We start from the raw sequence: 20447 nt of genomic DNA, 5'->3' as shown, positions 1-20447 counted from the left end.
TTGATCCTGACTAGTCTCCCAGTCCCTGCCTCTGAAAAACATCCCCACAGCATGATGCTGCCATCACCATGCTTCACCATAGGGATGGTGCCAGGTTTCCTACCAGAAGTGATGCTTGGCATTCAGGACAAATTCAATCTTGGTTTCATGAGACCAGAGAATCTTGTTTCTCATGGTCTGAGTACTTTAGGTGCCTTTTGGCTAACTCCAAGTGGGCTGTCATGTGGCTTTTACTGAGGAGTGGCTTCTGTCTGGCCACTCTACCATAAAGGCCTGATTGGTGGAGTGCTGCAGAGATGGTCGTCCTCTGGAAGGTTCTCCCATCTCCACAGAGGAACTCTGGAGCTCTGTCAGAGTGACCATCGGGTTCCTGGTCACCTCCCTGACCAAGGCCCTTCTCCCTCGATTGCTCAGTTTGGCCAGGCAGCCAGCTCTAGGAAGAGTCTTGGTGGTTCCAAACTTCTTCCATTTAAGAATGATGGAGCCAACTTTGTTCTTGGGGACCTTCAATGCTGCACATTGGTACTCTGACAAAAGTTTGTGCTTTGACACAATCCTGTCTCGGAGCTCTAGGGACAATTCCTTCGACCTCATGGCTTGATTTTTGCTCTGACATGCACTGTCAACTGTTGGGCCTTATATAGACAGGTGTGTTCCTTTCCAAATCATGTCGAATCAATTGAATTTACCACAGGTGGACTCCAAATCAAGTTGTAGAAACATTGGAAACAGGATGCACCTGAGCTCAATTTCGAGTCTCATTGCAAAGTGTCTGAATACTTATGTAAATAAGGTATTTCTGTTATTGAATTTTTATACATTTGCAAACATTTCTAAAAACCTTTTTTCACTTTGTCATTGTGTGGTATTGTGTGTAGATTGATGAGGGGGGGGGAAACTATTTAATCCATTTTAGAATAAGGCTGTAATGTAACAAAATGTGGAAAAACTCAAGGGGTCTGAATACTTTCCGAATGCACCGTATGCGTCATTTGCGTAGCCTACCAGTCAACCATGACATGTATATAACGTAGCCTATGAATACAATCATAGTGAATAAATACACTCGTAGTGTAAGACAACTGTTGCTTGGGCCGTTTGTTATTGATATATTGAATCTAACCTTATACCACCCTACATGAAGAGCAATGTCAGAAGTAATTTATGTTAAAAAAATGGAAAGGTATATCCACAAGTTAAATTGTATCGAGTTGGTTTGCTGTTGACATTGAAAATACAAAAGGCGCAAAGTCTTTTCAAGCCAGAATGTTGAATAAAATGATATTTAAACATACTTTACCCGTTGTCCGTGCTGTTGGTCCTTTTGTCGGTAGGAAGTCGAGATAAAATGTGTTTTATGCTTTTATGCCGTTTTTATGTGTATAACATGATGTACAAAAATATATATGAGCTGTTTTTAAAGGAAATGCAATAACAAAAACTTTTCCAAAACTCTTTTACATTTTTCTATTTTTTTTATGCACCCATGAGCTCTCGTCAGGTGAACTGGGGCGTATTCATTACGCCTATTCTGTTGCAAAACGTTTCTTAAATGGAAGCAAACGAGGAGGGACCTACCTGAATTTGTCCAATATAAATTCATGTTTTTTCCATTTTGCAACTGATTACACTCCTGTTATACCTAAATATCCTGTGTGTGTGTGTACAATATAGGCTATGCAGTGTGTATTCCATTCAAGTTCATTTCTATGAGCAACCATTTCCTTATCATGCTGTCTGGAAAAATTATTTGGGGTGTGATTAAATGTGTTGGCACTTACATCATTTGTCTTTTGAAGGCCATTTTTTCCTCCTGAATATGCAAGATAACATGGGAACAATGCAGAATTGTATATATTTTATTGACTCTTTGAAACATATTTTATTTTCTTTCCCTGGAGAGCATTTACCATCTAGAGTAATTACAAAGTCTCTATTAGGAAAGCAGTGCACGTGAATGTATGTCGGAATCTGTCTTTTTACATTTGTGCTTCAAATCTCTGGGCTCACAAACACCCGTGATACTACTTTCACAGATTGACGCCTTTGTCCATTCATTCCAGGTGTCCTCCAGCATGGCCGAATGCATGGTTGTTTAGGGCATTACAAGGCATAATAAACTTTCTTTATGCCTTGCTCTTTTTGCAGTTCTTCAAAGCATCGGCCAGGGCAGCCAGTACCATGTCAGCATTGGTCTTCTGGCAGTTGTATCCCATCAGACCCACGCGTATCACCTGGGGTGAAACAAAATGGTGGCCACATCACTGACAGAGCTCACATGATTGCTCAAGACACACCAGTATGCAAAATTACGTTGAAAAGATGTCTTATACAGATGTCAAAGATACGTATTTTCCAGACGTTGAAATCAGGTGCATTTTAGGTGCTGAATGAAAGGGGAACATACATATTTTCCCGGACGTTGAAAATATGTCTTTTACAGACATTGAAAAAATGTGTGATTCTATGGCCAAATTTCAACTGCTATACACTCTCAAGTAAATGTTGTATCACAAAAATAATTTATCATGCCTCTTAATAGAAAATAATAAAAAAGAGGAGCCAACTGAAGACTGCATATGGAGTTGGTTCCCCCTTTGCTGCCATAACAGCCTCCACTATTTTGGGAAGGCTTTCCACTAGATGTTGGAACATTGCTGCAGCCACGAGCATTAGTGAGGTCGGGCACTGATGTTGGCCGATTAGGCCTGGCTCGCAGTCCAATTCATCCCAAAGGTGTTTGATGGAGTTGAGATCAGGGGTCTGTGCAGGCCGGCCAGTCAAGTTCTTTCACACCCATCTCGACAAACCATTTCTGTAAGGACCTTGCTTTGTGCATGGGGGCATTGTCATGCTGAAACAGGAAAGGCATTCCCCAAACTGTTGCCTCAAAGTTGGAAGCACAGAATTGTCTGGAATGTCATTGTATGCTGTAGCGTTAAGATTTCCCTTCACTGGAACTAAGGGGCCTAGCCTGAACTATGAAAAACAGCCCCTGACCATTATTCCTCCTTCACCAAACTTAACAGTTGGCACTATGTATTGGGGCAGGTAGCGTTTTCCTGGCATCCATCGGAACTGGTGAAGCGTGATTCATCACTCCATTGAACGTGCTTCCACTGCTCCAGAGTCCAATGGCAGCGAGCTTTACACCACTCCAGCCGATGCTTGGCAATGCGCATGGTGATCTTAGGCTTTTGTGCGGCTGCTCGGCCATGGAAACCCATTTCATGAAGCTCCCGATGGACAGTTCTTGTGCTGACGTTGCTTCCAGAGGCAGTTTGGAACTCGGTAGGGAGTGTTGCAACCAAGGACAGACGATTTTTACTTTACACGCTTCAGCACTCGGCGGTCCCGTTCTGTGAGCTTGTGTGGCCTACCACTTAGCGGCTGAGCTGTTGTTGCTCCTAGATGTTTCCACTTCACAATAACAGCACTTACAGTTGACCGGGGCAGCTCTAGCAGAGCAGAAATTTGACAAACTGACTTGTTGGAAAGGTGGCATAGGATAGGATGCCACGTTGAAAGTCACTGAGCTCATCAGTAAGGCTTTTCTACTACCAATGTTTGTCTATGGAGATTTCATGGATGCATACTCGATTTTATACTCCTGTCAGCAACGGGTGTGGCTGAAACAGCCGAATCCACTAATTTGAAGCGGTGTCCACATACTTTTGTTTAAGTAGTGTATGTATTATTTCTCCTATCCATCACATGCACTTATGTCAGCTTTTTCAAAAGCTTTAACACTGGCAGCGATAATGTTCAGAATAAACCAACAGACCACTTCAACTACAATAACATTCTGAGTAACGGTTGTTGAATGCACTGACTGTAAGTCACGTTGGATAAGAGCGTCTGTTGAATGACCTAAATGTAAAGCAAAACACTTGCAAAGCATGCTGGGTATAAAATTTAAAAAAGTTGTTTTATTGCCGGTGCAGTGAAATGTGTTGTTTTTTACAGGGTCAGCCATAGTAGTACAGCGTCAGGAGTTAAATGCCTTGCTTAAGGACCCATTGACAGATGTTTCACCTTGACAGCTTGACAGCAATTCAAACCAGCAATCTTTCGGTTAGTGGCCCAACGCTCTAACCGCTAGGCTACCTGTTGTCTCTTATTATTCTAATGAGCTCCGCCCCCAAACAAGTACACATTTGGTCAGTGCGGACCTGATCCAAATCAGAACAAATCATAGACGTCTAGGCTATGTTTCACAAGTTTGAACGTCATCATTTAGTACAGTAGAACACAGTATGGTATGGTACAGGACAGTAAAGTTTTATTCAGTAGAGTACAGTTTAGTTCAGTAGAGTTAATTAGAGTAAAGTAGGGTACAATACAGTACACTGTACTGTATTGTACTGCACTCTACTGTTCTGTACTGTGCTGTCCAAACTTGTGATACATAAATGTCTATGATTAGTTCAGATCTGAACCAATTATAGATGTCTATGTTTGGGCTAATCAAGGCCTGTCCGGATGTCTGTGGACGTTGAAATCAAGGCCGGTCCGGACCAAAAAAAGATGGAGGACCAAAACAGGAGGTCCAAAAGACGTCGCCTGATGTCAAATGCTTAGTGGGACAGCCTTGACAACAACAAGGTACTTTCTTCCCTACATTGGTTGTCTAACCATCCAATTGGTTCTACAGACAGGGTTTCAGCTCCCATATCAAATGCAATGGTTAATAAACATATTCATGTTAGTAGTTATGTATAGGCAATTAGCTAGAACTTTAACATTCCCTTTACACTCACCATGCCAGTGGAGGGCCCCAGGCCCCCAGTGATCTCCATATTGTGGTGCTTCATCATGTACTGCAGCATCTCTCTCCAGTTGTAGCCCTCAGGAATGGCAATGGTGGTGACGGAGGGCAGCCTAAGGTCCTGCATGGAGAAAATACCACGGTCCCACATTTAGACACACCTCTGTGAAATTCAAGACCAAGGAATTACACCAGCCTTGAAATTGGAGGGTGTTAAAAAAAGTGACACTATTATTGTAGAATGTAAATTGTTTGTTGACAATCTGTCTGAAATGGCACTCTATTCCACACTGCACTACTTCATATGAAAATAGCATCTGGACAAAAGTAGTGCGCACGGAATAGGGAATAGGGTGCGATTTCAGATGCATGTCTTTTACCTTGTTCTGGATGAATAGCTTGAGCCCCATGTCTTCCAGGCCCTTCCAGAGGTACCCTGCCACCTCCCTGTGGTGCCTCCAGGACTCCTCCAACCCCTATGGGAAGACAAAGACTAGGTACTGATGGGACAGGCACAGTAAGCCTGAAACTGGTCCGAAACTGCTAGTAAATACTTTTTTCTGATTTATTTAGAGAATTAGAAGCAATGTTCAAAGTAATCAGCTAATAGGACTGCATCATAATAAACATAAACATGGTTTATTCATTAAGGTTATTATTCCATTATGGAGGGCTCAGTGCACCTCATGGAGGGCTCAGTGCACCTCATGGAGGGCTCAGTGCACCTCATGGAGGGCTCAGTGAATCATATGTGCTTACCGTAAAAAATGTATTAATAGCCTGCCGTTTATTTGCTTAAATCACTGAACACAACAGGCACTTGTACTAGAGCCAGGCTTCTATTTGAGCTAGGTATCTATTTCCTTAATGCACACAGCTTTTGCTCATTTGCATAGTTAATTGTTTAATCCCAGCATTCACTTCCAACATTTTAATACATTTCTTAATTTCCTGTACTGTGTTATCATTTACACACTTTCACATTTAAACTCAGCAAGAAAATAAACGTCCCTTTTTCAGCACCCTGCCTTTCAAAGATAATTAATAAAAATCAAAATAACTTCACAGATCTTCATTGTAAAGGGTTTAAACACTGTTTCCCATGCTTGTTCAATGAACCATAAACAACTAATGAACATGCACCTGTGAAACGGTCGTTATGACACTAACAGCTTACAGACGGTAGGCAATTAAGGTCACAGTTATGAAAACGTAGGACACGATAGAGGCCTTTCTACTGACTCTGAAAAACACCAAAAGAAAGATGCCCAGGGTCCCTGCTCATCTGCGTGGACGTGCCTTAGGCATGCTGCAAGGAGGCATGAGGACTGCAGATGTGGCCAGGGCAATAAATTGCAAAGTCCGTACTGTGAGACGCCTAAGACAGCACTACAGGGAGACAGGACGGACAGCTGATCGTCCTCGCAGTGACAGACCACATGTAACAACACCTACACAGGATCGGTACATCCGAACATCCCACCTGCGGGACAGGTACAGGAGGGCAACAACAACTTCCCGAGTTACACCAGGAACGCCCAATCCCTCCATCAGTGCTCATACTGTCCGCAATAGGCTGAGAGAGGCTGGACTGAGGGCTTGTAGGCCTGATGTAAGGCAGGTCCTCACCAGACATAACTGGCAACAAGTCGGCTATGGGCACAAACCCACCGTCGCTGGACCAGACAAGACTGGAAAAAAGTGCTCTTCTCTGACTGGTCGCGGTTTTGTCTCACTAGGGGTGATGGTCGGATTTGCGTTTATCTTCTAAGGAATGAGCGTTACACCGAAGCCTGTACTCTGGAGTGGGATCGATTTGGAGGTGGAGGGTCCGTCATGGTCTGGGGCGGTGTGTCACGGCATCATCGGACTGAGCTTGTCGTCATTGCAGGCAATCTCAACGCTGTGTGTTACAGGGAAGACATCCTCGTCCCTCATGTGGTACCCTTCCTGTAGGCTCATCCTGACATGACCCTCCAGCATGACAATGCCACCAGCCATACTGCTCGTTCTGTGCGTGATTTCCTGCAAGACAGGAATGTCAGTATTCTGCCATGGCCTGCGAAGAGCCCGGATCTCAATCCCATTGAGCACGTCTGGGACCTGTTGGATCGGAGGGTGAGGGCTAGGGCCATTCCCCCTAGAAATGTCCAGGAACTTGCAGGCGCCTTGGTGGTAGAGTGGGGTGACATTTCACAGCATGAACTAGCAAATCTGGCGCAGTCCATGAGGAGGAGATGCACTGCAGCACTTAATGCAGCTGGTGGCCACACCAGATACTGACTGTTACTTTTGATTTTGACCCCCTCTTTGTTCAGGGACACATTATTCCATTTCTGTTAGTCACATGTCTGTGGAACTTGTTCAATTTATGTCTCAGTTGTTGAATCTTATGTTCATACAAGTATATACACACGTTAAGTTTGCTGCAAATAAATGCAGTTGACAGTGAGAGGACGTTTCTTTTTTTGCTGAGTTTATTGTGTCTTAGTATGCTTCTATAAAAAATTAAAAAAAATCCTTGACAATAATTATTCTCCTCTTTGACTGTGCATTTGTCAGTTCTTACTTTTGCCACTAGAGGGCAACCAGACGATGTCTGGGGGCTTGTACTCCCGAAGTTGATTGTTTTTGTGCTTGCCAGTTAGCTAGCAGTTCTCAGTTGTTAGCAGCCAATGGCTGGCCGTTTCTTATTGGCGATAAAAACGGATGATTGCCTTAATTTTTTGAAGTCATTACTGAATTATTCAATGTAACAAATTAAACCTTGTAAACAATACATAGTAATTCATGATAACCTCCTAAACAAATCATTTGGACCCAGCGTTTATTTGAAGCAGGCATTTATTTACTGAAATGTGTGCCATTGCCCAGCTATTAAAAGGGACAGGCGGCTATTTGAGACTCAGCATTTAATTGAAGTTTTACGGTAGTCCAGGTTTACAAGCCTATGAAGAACATGTTGCACGAAACAAATCTTCTGGTCAAGCTAATTCACACAGAGCTCAGAGGAGAGACCATACAGCTGCACAGGTCCCTAACTCAAGTCTGCAGGCCATTAACATGGACAGGGCCAAGGCAGACCTTCTGAACCGACCCATTCACATGGAGTTCATAGGGGAGAGCAAGCAAGAACCCCTACCATACAGGACAACGGTGAACATGACAACCTAACATCTTAAAGAGGTGAAATGGCATAACTGCCATTCTAGTCAAACAGAATCTTTGCCACAGAAGATCACTGTGTTTGTTGAAGATCCCATGCAGTACAGATCTTTATCAGATCATTTGAACATGTCATTGAAAGTAGAACAGACTGTGCTAAGGACAGGCTGTACTTTCTTGAGTGGTACACTCGGGGACAGCCTAGGAGCTGTCAGCATATGTCTCATGACAGAGGCTACCCAAGAGCTAAGGAACTGCTCAAAGAGAATTTTGGTAATGAATATCAGATAGCGTCTGCATTAATGGAGGAGGCCCTTGGCTGGTTAACCGTCAAGGCTGAAGGCCCCAAAGCACAGCAGGCCTTTGCTTTATATCTCAGAGGGTGCTGAAATGCTATGGAGGAAATAGATTACATGCAGGAACGGGATCTTGCATCCAGCATGATAGTACTTGTCATGAAACTTCCATACAAGCTAAGAGAAAGGTGGAGGTCCACTTCCTGTGAGCTACAATAGCGACGGAGCAGCTGGGCAAAATGCAGTGACCTAGTTCAGTTAATTAAAAAACAAGTTAAGACACAGTATTTACTGACCCTGTGTTTGGTAACATCCAAGTGTCAACCGTGACAGAGGTAACATCAAATACAACCTTGCTAAACCCATAGACCACAAGTACACCTTTGCCACCAGTGTAGCAACCGCTGAGTCAGGGTTCAAGCAAGGGTTCAAGCAACAACCACAACAGACCCCATGTTAATCTGTCTGTCTGTACTGCAGTGGTGGTCACACTGCAACTGTGTCCATTACTAAATGAGAAGTTGAGCAGGGAGAAGATACCTCTTCTAAAGGAGAAAGGCATCTGCTTTTGTTGTCTGACAAAGGGTCACATGAGCAGAGACTGTAGTAGGCGTCTCATATGTGTGCAACTAAGTCCCCCTTCGTGTGGAGCTACAGAAAAGAGGACCAGGAATATTGAGTCGGTGAAGAGAGGTTTGTTCTATCCATCATACCGGTTCATGTGAAATCCAGCAAAGGAAACAAGGTATTGCTAACATATGCCTTCTTAGACCCAGGTAGCTCAGCAACATTCTGCACCGACAAGCTGGCTCAGCAGCTGAACGTTACAGGAACAAGAAGGAACGTCCTGCTGCGTACCATGGGTCAGGAAAGGCCTGTCAGAGGTGAGTGGGCTTGACACCAACAAGTTCATTAAACTACCTGAAGTTTACACTCACAAAAACCTACCAGTGACAAAGGAAAACATTCCCAGACAAGATGAGATGTCCAAGTGGCCATATCAGGGAGAGGTTAAGCTGTCACATGCATGCTGACATTGGATTGCTAATAGGAACAAACGCATCACAAGTAATGGAGCCCTGGCAGGTAATCCATAGTCAAGTAGAAGGCCCGTATGCTGTCAAGACTCTACTAGGATTGGGTGGTAAGCTGTCCACTTAGAGAATGCAGTGACCAACGTGACACACAGGTACCGGTCGCTGCCAATAGGATCTCCTTGATCGACCTGCAGGACCCGACTAGCCACTGTGACACTGATTTCGGTGAGAAGGTGGAGAAGTCTGAAAGGTCACAGCGAGTTTGCCATCTGAGGTGGTGAAGCAGAGTGCATCAGCTAAAGCGACACATGATGTCATACCCCATGTCATACACCCACTCATTTTGGCTCTTTCCTAAACAGGTGTAGATAATGGTTGTTGCCTCACGTTACATACAATAAGGGGCCGGTAAGTAAGAGCCAAATAGCAGGTTTTGTTATTTGTATAAATTCGATTTATATTATTGTTTATATGCCATTCTGATTGTTTGTCATATTGTTTGACTGATCTTAATCACTTGTAAGTGTCTATGCCTCCCTCTGCAGGCTGGAGATGGCTTAAATAGTCATGGGCGCAGAGGCCTGCTGGGAATAGCTGGCTTGTCTTTTGACCGTGCTTCCTTTGTCTTCGTGATATTGTTCGATTGTTTGATCCAAGAATTCTTAAGTTATAGCTTAAATATCGTCTTTTGATTTCCTTTTTGCAACATTTTGTAGCCAAGATATGGAATAAATGTTACTTTATTTTTTACAGTAAACGACCTGTGGACATTCGATTTTTGGATTCATGGACTACACACGGCAGGAACAAATAGTCAGCTCATTCTCCACTGTGTAAGGAAAAGAAAATAGGGTTTTAAAATGGTTACAAATAGCCACTACACCTTCTCAGCAAGAATAGCAAGACTTTCCCTCAGGGAAAAGAACCCAGACACTGGTCCTGTGTGGTGGTATCTGAAACGGAGCAAAATGAAAGATTGTTATTTATTTATTTATTATTATTTCACCTGGTTAGGATGGGAGATTTTCTCACAACAAAGTACTGTTCGTTGAGAATACTGTAGACTTACAGTCTGGCTGGTTGACCATCATTTCCCCAATAGTTAGACAAGTGGGCCATGTCAAAGAGGTAGGACACTGGTTTTGTTTTCCTGTTGAACATCTTTTGGCTGTATGGGGGGTTTCAAGAGGGAGTGTGTAAAGTCCACATTTCTCAAAATTCAAACATTAATTTGGTCTCCGTTCAATCATTCCCCCTCGTTCTTCCCTCTCACACGCACGCACGCACGCACGCACGCACGCACGCACGCACGCACGCACGCACGCACGCACGCACGCACGCACGCACGCACACACACACACACACACACACACACACACACACACACACACACACACACACACACACACACACACACACACACACACACACACACACACACACACACACACACACACACACACACAAACCCTCACCATGCTCTTTCATTGAAGGAGATGGGTGCTGTGCCAGGGGGTGCATTCAATGCCTTTTGAGAGCCAGTGTACAGGATGTCAATATCTACAAAGACAAGAAAACGATGACATCATACACCCATACACAAAGACAGACAGACTGAAAATGACATAGGTGTCTGAAGCTGTCTTACTCTGCTGGTCCATGAAAATAGGCGACGCCCCAAGAGACGCGACAGTATCTACAAGAAACAGGGTATTGTGTCTGAGGAGAGAGACGAGAGAGGAATTTAGGCCTTGAATTTGAAGCCGCTGTCATTATTGTGTGAACTGACAGAAATACAGTGGAGATATACTGCAGTATGTTTTGAGATGGAGCAGAGTCTCACTTGCGGCAGAGGTCTCCAATGCCGTCGACAGGGTGGGCGAGGCCAGCAGAGGACTCTCCATGTGTGAGGAAGAACAGAACGGGCTTGTGTTTGGCCAGGGCCTATCGATAGACAGGAGATAGGCAGTCAGATAAACAAAATACTTTTGGCACGAAATACCCTCCATAGTTACCCAAGCCCTTGTCATGTTGACTATATGAACTTAATATATAGGCTATATGACTGCAATCAGGGCAGGCTCTGGCCTTTTGGGGGCCATAAGTGACATTTGGTTGGGGGCCACCCCACCAAGTGGATACATTTTGTTTGTGGCCCCCTCTCTTGAAGGCGGAGAGAAAATATAAGAATAGAATATGTTTCTAAACACTTCCACATTCATGTGGATGCTACTATGATTACAGATTGTCCTGAATTAATCATGTGTAATGATGAGTGAGAAAGTTACAGATGCACAAATATCATACCCCCAAGACACCTCTCACCATTACAATAATGATATTTTTTGGGGGGGGTATGACATTTATGCCTCCGTAACTTTCTCACTCATCATTATTCACGATTCATTCAGGATTATCTGTAATCATGGTAGCATCCACATTAATGTAGAAGTATTTAGAAACATATTATATTCTTATTTACAATAACGGTGACTCCAAAATGACAGAAAACATTATTTACCATTAATTTCTATTGGGTACAAAATGATCTGAAACAACCAAAACAAACAGCAATTGCATCCAACATGTTTGTAGAGTTATAATCTTGATGTAATCATTGTGTGCTAGGAATATGGGACCAAATACAACAGTTTTGACTACTTTAATACACACAAGTGTAATTTCTACAGTGGTGGAAAAAGTACACAATTGTCATACTTGAGTAAAAGTAAAGATACCTTAACAGAAAATGACTTAAGTAAAAGTGAAAGTCACCAAGTAAAATTCTACTTGAGTAAAAGTCTAAAAGTATTTGGTTTTAAATATATTTACACTACCATTCAAAAGTTTGGGGTCACTTAGAAATGTTCTTGTTGTTGAAAGAAAAGCAAATTTTTTGTCCATTAAAATATCATCAAATTGATCAGAAATACAGTGTAGACTATTGTAGCTGGAAACGGCTGATTTTTATGGAATATCTACATTATCAGCAACCATCACTCCTGTGTTCCAATGGCACGTTGTGTTAGCTAATCCAAGTTTATAATTTAAAAGGCTAATTGATCATTAGAAAACCCTTTTGCAATTATGTTAGCACAGCTGAAAACTGTTGTTCTGATTAAAGAAGCAAATAAACTGGCCTTCTTTAGACTAGTTGAGTATCTGGACCATCACCATCTCAAAATGGCCAGAAACAAAGACCTTTCTTCTGAAACTCGTCAGTCTATTCTTGTTCTCAGAAATGAAGGCTATTCCATGCGAGAAATTGCCAAGAAACTGAAGATCTCGTACAACGCTGTCTCGCTTCACAGAACAGCGCAAACTGGCTCTAAACAGAATAGAAAGATGAGTGCGAGGCCTCGGTGCACAACTGAGTAAGAGGACAAGTACATTTAGAGTGTCTAGTTTGAGAAACAGACGCATCACAAGTACTCAACTGGCAGCTTATTAAATAGTACCCGCAAAATACCAGTCTCAACGTCAACAGTGAATAGGCAAATCCTGGATGCTGGTTTTCTAGGCAGAGTTGCAAAGAAAAAGCCATATCTCAGATTGGCCAAGAAAAATAAAAGATCAAAATAGGCAAAAGAACACAGACACTGGACAGAGAAAGATTGGGAAAAAAGTGTTATGGACAGACGAATCCAAGTTTGAGTTGTTCGGATCACAAAGAAGAACATTTGTGAGACGCAGACAAAATAAAAAGATGCTGGACGAGTGATTGACGCCATCTGTCAAGCATGGTGGAGGCAATGTGATGGTCTGGGGGTGCTTTGGTGGTGGTAAGTGGGAGATTTGTACAGGGTAAAAGGGATCTTGAAGAAGGAAGGCTATCACTCCATTTTGCAACGCCATGCCATACTCTGTGGACGGCACTTAATTGGAGCCAATTTCCTCCTACAACAGGACAATGACCGAAAGCACAGCTCCAAACTATGTAAGAACTATTTAGGGAAGAAGCAGTCAGCTGGTATTCTGTCTATAATGGAGTGGCCTGCACAGTCACCGGATCTCAACCCTATTGATCTGTTGTGGAAGTAGCTTGACCGTATGGTACGTAAGAAGTGCCCATCAAGCATATCCAATTTGTGAGTGGTGCTTCAGGAAGCAAGGGGTGAAATCTCTTCAGATTACCTCAACAAATTGACAACTAGAATGCCAAAGGTCTGCAAGGCTGTAATTGCTGCAAATTGAGGATTCTTTGACAAAAGCAAAGTTTGAAGGACACAATAATTATTTCAATTAAAAATCATTATTTACAATCTTGTCAACGTCTTGACTATATTTCCTATTCATTTTGTATGTTCCATGTATGTTTTCATGGAAAACAAGGACATTTCTAAGTGACCCCAAACTTTTGAACAGTAGTGTAAGTATCAAATGTAAATGTATTTGCTAAAATATACTTAAGTATCAAAAGTAAAATTATAAATCGTATCAAATTCCTTATATTAAGCTAACAAGATGGCGCTCATTTTTTTGTGGATAGCCAGGGCCACGCTCCAACACTCAAACATACGAAAAAAGCATGTGTGTTTAGTGAGTCAGCCAGATCAGAGGCAGTAGTGATGACCACTTCTCTTGATAAGTGCATGAATTGGACCATTTTCCTGTCCTGCTAAAGCATTCAAAATGCAATAAGTACTTTTGGGTATCAGGGGAAATGTATGGAGTAAAAAGTACATTATTTTCTTTTGGAGTGAAGTAAAAGTTAAAGTAAAAAAGATATAAATATTACAGTACAGATACCCCCCAAAACTACTTAAGTAGTATCCTAAAGTATTTTTTCTTAAGTACTTTACACCACTGAATATCTAAATGGTTCATCCAATATTGAAGAAAATACCCTTAAATTAAAGCTGCCAGTCATTGTAACATTTCAAATTCAGTGCTGGAGTACAATCCCCCCCCCCCTACCTGGTCACAGGTAAGGGTTGGTGACCTTGAAGTTGCCGAGGAGCCTGTATTGAAACCTGTATTGAACAATCTCTATGTGAATGCTACTTTGGGAGGCCTAATGCATTAACAAACAATTACCTTTTCAATTTCTTCATTGCTGAAAACTCCACCCGGTGCTTTTACCATGATGTGAACATTGGCACCTGGAATAAAGCCAGATGAAAGTCTAATATCCGGACAAAACAGATGTATACAAGACCATAAACAATGTTCTCAAATTACATCAACTCGCAAACACTGGTCTTGTTTCGAGACCGCTGAACTCGTGAGTAAAACCGTGCGTAAAACATACCCATTCTCTCGGCGATTTCAGCCACTCGCTCTCCCCATATTCCATTGACAGCCACGAGCACGCTCTCCCCGGGTTCTACCGTGTTGAAGACGGCGCACTCCATGGCTGCGTGTCCCGAGCCGCTCATCGCTATCGTCATGTTGTTCTGTGTCTGAAAAGCGTACTGGATCCCCTTCTTGATGTCGTTCATGATCTACAAGCAACGCGTCAAATTGTTGAATGAAACAGTTGTAGTTCTAGGCCTACATAGATTAATATATGAGTGGTTCATTAAATCTTTTGTCAAATGTTGATAGATCAGTTGTGAAGGGTAAAATGTGTCAAAATGCTTATTTGACGCATTCACAATTACGCATGAGACTTGTTTTGATAATTCCACAAATTGTGAAAAAATATATATATATTTTATTTCACATCTCAATTTATAAATAACAAATAATATCCTAAACGTGTTCCTTCATATTGACCATGAATTTAAAAGCGCACTGAGTAGTCTATAAATAACAGAACTGCTGGATAAAGAAACCCCTATGGCGGTGCCATAAAGTAAAAAATAGTTATCAAACAATGAACTTATCAGCAATAGGGGTTACACATTTACCTCGTACATTTCTGGGTGCAAATGGCCGATAATTCCCCTACCACCTGCGGCTAAAACGCGGGGCGGCACGTTGGACGGTCCTGGTCCGAACAGGTAGCGGAAAGGAACCTCGAGCGGCCGGAGGATGCACTCCGGGGGCGGGATGGTCACCGAGGACATGGCACGGTCAAGGCGGCGGTGTAGAGGCGCGCTCATCGGGAGCAGCGATACCTCCACAGCCGCCTTTTGCGCCAGCAGCGCTCCCCTGCGAAACAAAGTCCGCTGCATCATCGTTAGCTCCTCGCTCTGGTGTTTACGACGACTGTGACTTGCACTGACAGACAGAGGGACTGGAGTTGACTTCGGGTTTTGGTGAAGATTTAAAACAACAGGTCTTTGACCTCTTGGGCACCGAGCGTTGTGCGTCACGTCATGGACAAAACTGCACAGAGGTGGAATTGGCTCAAGTGTTCTATATTATATTGTCAACCATCAACTGTTAAAGATTGTTCACTTTTACATACTTTTTAACATTATCGACGAATTATTAATGAGAGCATGTGATTATCATGACCATATTCATCTGAAGGCATGTGTTTCCTAGTTTGAATGGATGAAGTTGTAGAGGGGGTTTATACTATTACCAATATTTGCTCATTTGTTAAGAGGCAATGTAATGTCTTTATTGGTAATTAGAGGATATTTTACATGTGAAATGTTTTCTCCTAGGTCATGACATTAGGAGTTAGGCCTACCTGAACGTTATCTCAAACACCTGTTATATGGAATATTTTGGGAACAAATTTTTGCTATACAATGTTCACTAAATATCCACTTATCAATTGAAACGTTAAGAAGCATAATTACATTTATTTCAAATACGCATAGTATAAATAACTAGCTTGTCTATCATGAGAGAAGTGAAGACTTGCACTTGGCACAGTTTGGAAATAGGCATGCTTCGATCCAGTTGAGTTTGGTTTTGAGTTGTTGCAGGAGGTGCATGCTCTGTTGATCTTCCCCACCCCCTTGTGCTGCATTCGCTCGGGATTTTAGAGGAGTCTACCCTTTTAAAGTGAGAGGATTGGCTGAACAGAGGACAAACAAAGAGGCATGTGCCTACACACACATGCGATAGAGAGAGTGCACATTCACTTTCATGTGTACCAAATTAAATCAATATTTCACTCGTCTGTATAGAGCCCTTTCCTCGAAAAGTGAGTTAACACAGGCTTTTGTGGTTAATGGATCATTATTTAAAATGGAATTTGAGTTGGCCATAATTGAAAAACAACTCACAGTAACATTTCCCACTGATTCCTGTGTCAAGAAAAAGTAATAGAACAACTTCATACAGCTCATACTCAAAATCAAATGTGTTAATTCATTCATTCATTCATTGTATAAAAGCAGAGGCTTGCTAGCTGTAACCAGCTCTTTCAGTGAAGCAAATCTCAACGTCACAGAGAGAACTTTCTTTGGTTCCAAGAAGCACGCGTTCTATACTGTAAAAGTCATGGCTACTCAAACTTTTTGAGGAAACCGATTACCTAAAAAAAAGTTAAGAAACCTAAAAAACTAAATACAGCAGTGCTACCTTCATATGAGTAATACAAATGCAGTTTTTTTTGAGTACACTGTACTTAAATGTAATGTCCCCACTAAGCCACACCTCAAATCATTTCCCAGTGTACCTTGTCTTTTCGATTGAATTGTAGAGTTACTACCCATGATTGTATTTGTTAGTGACAGAGACATGGTTGTTGAATTCCTTCATTGTCATTCTTGTGGCCTACATTAAGTGAGTTCCTGGCTGAATACTATTATCATACTTGAACCATTACATATATCATAAGGCCTTATACATTGGCCTGAAACTCGTTGTTTTACAGGCCACATCAGGCTTGCAAGAAAGGTTGCAAATCTCTGTAAATACTTTTCCAGTAATCTTCCAACCAGGGTTTCTGGAAAACTTACTAGAATTCTGAAACACGAACTATTCACATTACGTTGGCTTGGAAAGTGATGAGCAATTCCTATTGGAATCTAGCCAGCATTAGGCTATCCAACAGTTGACATTTGTATTCACCCGCAACCTGCATTCATAATGACTGCCAAGGTTAAGAAGAGTAGGCAAAAACTACCTAACACATTTAAACGGGAACAACCATTTCAGTAACAGGTGCAAAACTGCAATGATTGGATTAGTTTAGAAACAATTATATATTTTTTTATAGCATAACATTTAATCAATCAATCAATGTACATGCAAAAACACAGAAATTAAAAACAATTTTAAAAAAGCTATCTGCAGTAGAGCATGCTGGGGAAAAAGGTCATTTGTTATCACAACTTACAAAAATAGAGTTGGTGTGACTTACATTTACACTAAACAAAAATATAAACGCAGCATGCAACACTTTCAGACTTTACTGAGTTAAACTGAGTTACAGTTCAAAGAAGGAAATCAGTCAATTGAAATAAATTAAGCCCTAATTTATTGTTTCACATGACTAAGCAGGGGTGCAGCCATGGGTGGGTAGGCCCACCCACATAGGCCCACCCACTTGGGTGCCAGGTCCAGCCAATCAGAATGCGTTTTTTCCAACAAAAGGGCCCCCTGGGTTGTGAGGCCGGTTGAATGTACTGCCAAATTCTCTAAAATGGTATTGGAGGTGGCTTATGGTAGAGAAATTAACATTCAATTCTCTGATAGCCCTGTTGGACATTCCTGCAGTCAGCATGCCAATTGCACACTCCCTCAAAACTTGAGACAGCTGTGGCATTGTGTTGTGTGACAAAACTGCACATTTTAGAGTGGCCTTTTATTGTCCCCAGCACAAGGTGCCCCTGTGTAATGATCATGCTGTTTAATCAGCTTCTTGATAACCCACACCTGTCAGGTGGATGAATTATCTTGGCAAAGGAGAAATACTCACTAACAGGGATGTAAACAATTTTGTGCACAAAATTTGAGATTATGTGCGTATGGAACATTTCTGCTATCTTTTATTTCAGCTCATGAACATTAGGACCAACACTTTACATGTTGCGTTTATATTTATTTTTAGTATAGATTTGAGTCAGTATCACATAACTATTTTAAGTAATAATGACTTTTCATTGACTTTGAGTACAGTGAAGTCATTCAGGATGGGAGTTTTGACCAACTTGTCAACTTAAAGGAGTTCAAGGAAAGAAGGAGTAAGTTAAATTAAAGGAGTTACTTGAAGGAGTACTATAATATACATTTGATTCACACCATAAATTGATCGATTGAATGAGAATCCAATGTGATAGCCAGAACTCTATTTTGAGAAATCCATGCAGAAACACATTATAACAATAACACAGTATAACAATTGTGAATGAATGTGTAGTGGACAGGATTAATAATTTAGAATTTTCCTCGCTTGATGAAACAAAGCTGTGAGTTTCTCGAAGTAGGGGGCAGTTCAATTGGCTTCAAGTTTGTCGAGTCTGGTTTAGCTATTATGTTACAACAGGATCTTGAACGATCCGTGTGCCTCCATCTGATGTCCCACGTGGTCAATAATTAGACAGACTGTTTATCTCTGTGGCCTTTGCGCTAGAGAGAGAGAGAAAGCACGAGAGAGAGAGAGAGAGAATGGGGTGAGAGGAAGAGAGAGAGAGAGAGAGAGAGAGAGAGAGAGAGAGAGAGAGAGAGAGAGAGAGAGAGAGAGAGAGAGAGAGAGAGAGAGAGAGAGAGAGAGAGAGAGAGAGACAGAGAAAGAGAGAGAGAGAGAGAGAGAGCGAGAGAATGGGGTGAGAGGAAGAGAGAGAGAGAGAGAGAGAGATAGAGAGGGGGTGAGAAGGGGGTAAGAGGAAGCGAGAAAGAGACGGAGAGGGAGAGGAAGAGAAAGGGTATATTGATTTGGTTTGGGCAAAGCGAAAAAGGGGAAATCAAATTTGGCATGATCATGAGCACCGTCAGGACACCTGTACTGAATCTAAATGTACTTGTCCCACATGTCCAAATAACATGCCAGCTTAATACTGTTTGTCCTGCCTAAATCATGTCTTTCCTTATCTGATGAACAGAAGAGCAGAAGTGACGTCTGTCAGGCTATCAGTTTGTCACTGTTGTCCATCACAAACCGAGCATACAATTTTTGTGATCCTTGCACAGGTCAATACTGCAAAACAGGTTCACAAAATGGTGACCTTCAAACATTTGATTATTTTTATAAGCATGTATTAGTCTTTAATATCTTTTGTCTCTACGTAGCACATTTTCAAATGACTAAAGATGTTAGGTAGCACATTTTCAAATGACTAAAGATGTTAGGTAGTCAGAATCATTACTATATTATGAGAGTAAAATGAGACATGATAAGGTGGTCATAGGTTCTTATGGCAGATCTTACAATGCATTGTAACCACATCATAAAGGATTTGACGGTCTCCTAACCAACTGTGCTATTTTGTGTGTTTTTTCTCATTGTTTGTAACCTATTTTGTACATAATGTTGCTGCTACTGTCTCTTATGACTAAAAATAGTTTCTGGATATCAGAACAGCGAGTACTCACCTCGAACTGGATGAAGATTTTTCTTTAATGAGTCCGACGCAAAGGATATACTGCTCCTCCGAGACCAGGCCCGAATCCCCGTCATTTGCGTGAAGAGAAGACGGAAATACAGGGGGCGGAGAGCGGGGTGCCTTGTGAGAATTCGTTGGCGAGTGGGTAACCCGCCTCTACTATCCGTTCTATTGGCTAACGTGAAATCACTGGAGAATAAAATGGATTATCTCCGCTCGAGACTATCCTACCAGCGGGACATTAAAAACTGTAATATCTTACATTTCACTGAGTCGTGGCTGAACGACAACACGAATAATATACAGTTGGCGGGGTTTCCGTGGGTTTTCCGTGCATTGGCAGGACAGAACAGATACGTCTGGTAGGACGGGTGGTGGTGGTGTGTGTCTATTTATAAATAACAGCTGGTGCGCGTTGTCTAATATTAAGGAGGTCTCGGTATTGCTCGCCTGAGGTAGAGTACCTCATGATAAGCTGTAGACCACACCATCTACCAAGAGAGTTTTCATCTATATTTTTCGTGGCCATCTATTTAGCACCACAAACCGATGCTGGCACTAAGACCGCACTCAATTAGCTGTATTAGGCCATAAGCAAACAAGAAAATACTCATCCAGAAGCGGTGCTCCTAGTTACCGGGGACTTGAATGCAGGCAAACTTAAATTCATTTAACCTAAATTCTACCAGCATGTCACGTGCAACCAGAGAAAAAAATAACTCTAGACCACATTTACTCCACACACAGAGACGCATACAAAGCTCGCCCTCCATTTGGAAAATCTGAC

General features: G+C 42.0%; 1 protein-coding gene across 1 annotated transcript; it reads right to left on the bottom strand.

Moving 5' to 3' along the window:
- Positions 1-1843: 1843 nt before the first annotated feature.
- On the bottom strand, positions 1844-15462 carry agxtb (alanine--glyoxylate and serine--pyruvate aminotransferase b). Its single transcript, XM_071362459.1, has 11 exons — positions 15119-15462; positions 14518-14710; positions 14304-14368; positions 11110-11210; positions 10915-10985; positions 10742-10826; positions 10336-10434; positions 10150-10219; positions 5149-5244; positions 4761-4889; positions 1844-2234 (listed from the first exon to the last, which is right to left on the bottom strand). Exons 1-11 carry the CDS (start codon positions 15386-15388, stop codon positions 2127-2129), a joined length of 1287 nt encoding a protein of 428 aa, XP_071218560.1. The 5' UTR covers positions 15389-15462; the 3' UTR covers positions 1844-2126.
- Positions 15463-20447: the final 4985 nt, after the last annotated feature.

The sequence above is a fragment of the Salvelinus alpinus genome, chromosome 23 (genome assembly GCF_045679555.1).
Source record: "Salvelinus alpinus chromosome 23, SLU_Salpinus.1, whole genome shotgun sequence".
Taxonomy (NCBI): Eukaryota; Metazoa; Chordata; class Actinopteri; order Salmoniformes; family Salmonidae; genus Salvelinus; species Salvelinus alpinus.
This window is presented reverse-complemented; position numbering and strand designations above follow the sequence as displayed.

What these genes read in the sequence shown, in the direction of transcription:
- agxtb (XM_071362459.1), bottom strand. Translation starts at nt 15,388, where the DNA reads ATGATGCAGCGGACTTTGTTTCGCAGGGGAGCGCTGCTGGCGCAAAAG. An exon ending in TCCTTCAATGAAAGAGCATG is followed by an intron (nt 10,435 to 10,741) that starts GTGAGGGTTTGT and finishes CCCCCCATACAG; the next exon opens with CCAAAAGATGTTCAACAGGA. An exon ending in TGGGGCCCTCCACTGGCATG is followed by an intron (nt 2,235 to 4,760) that starts GTGAGTGTAAAG and finishes GTTTCACCCCAG; the next exon opens with GTGATACGCGTGGGTCTGAT.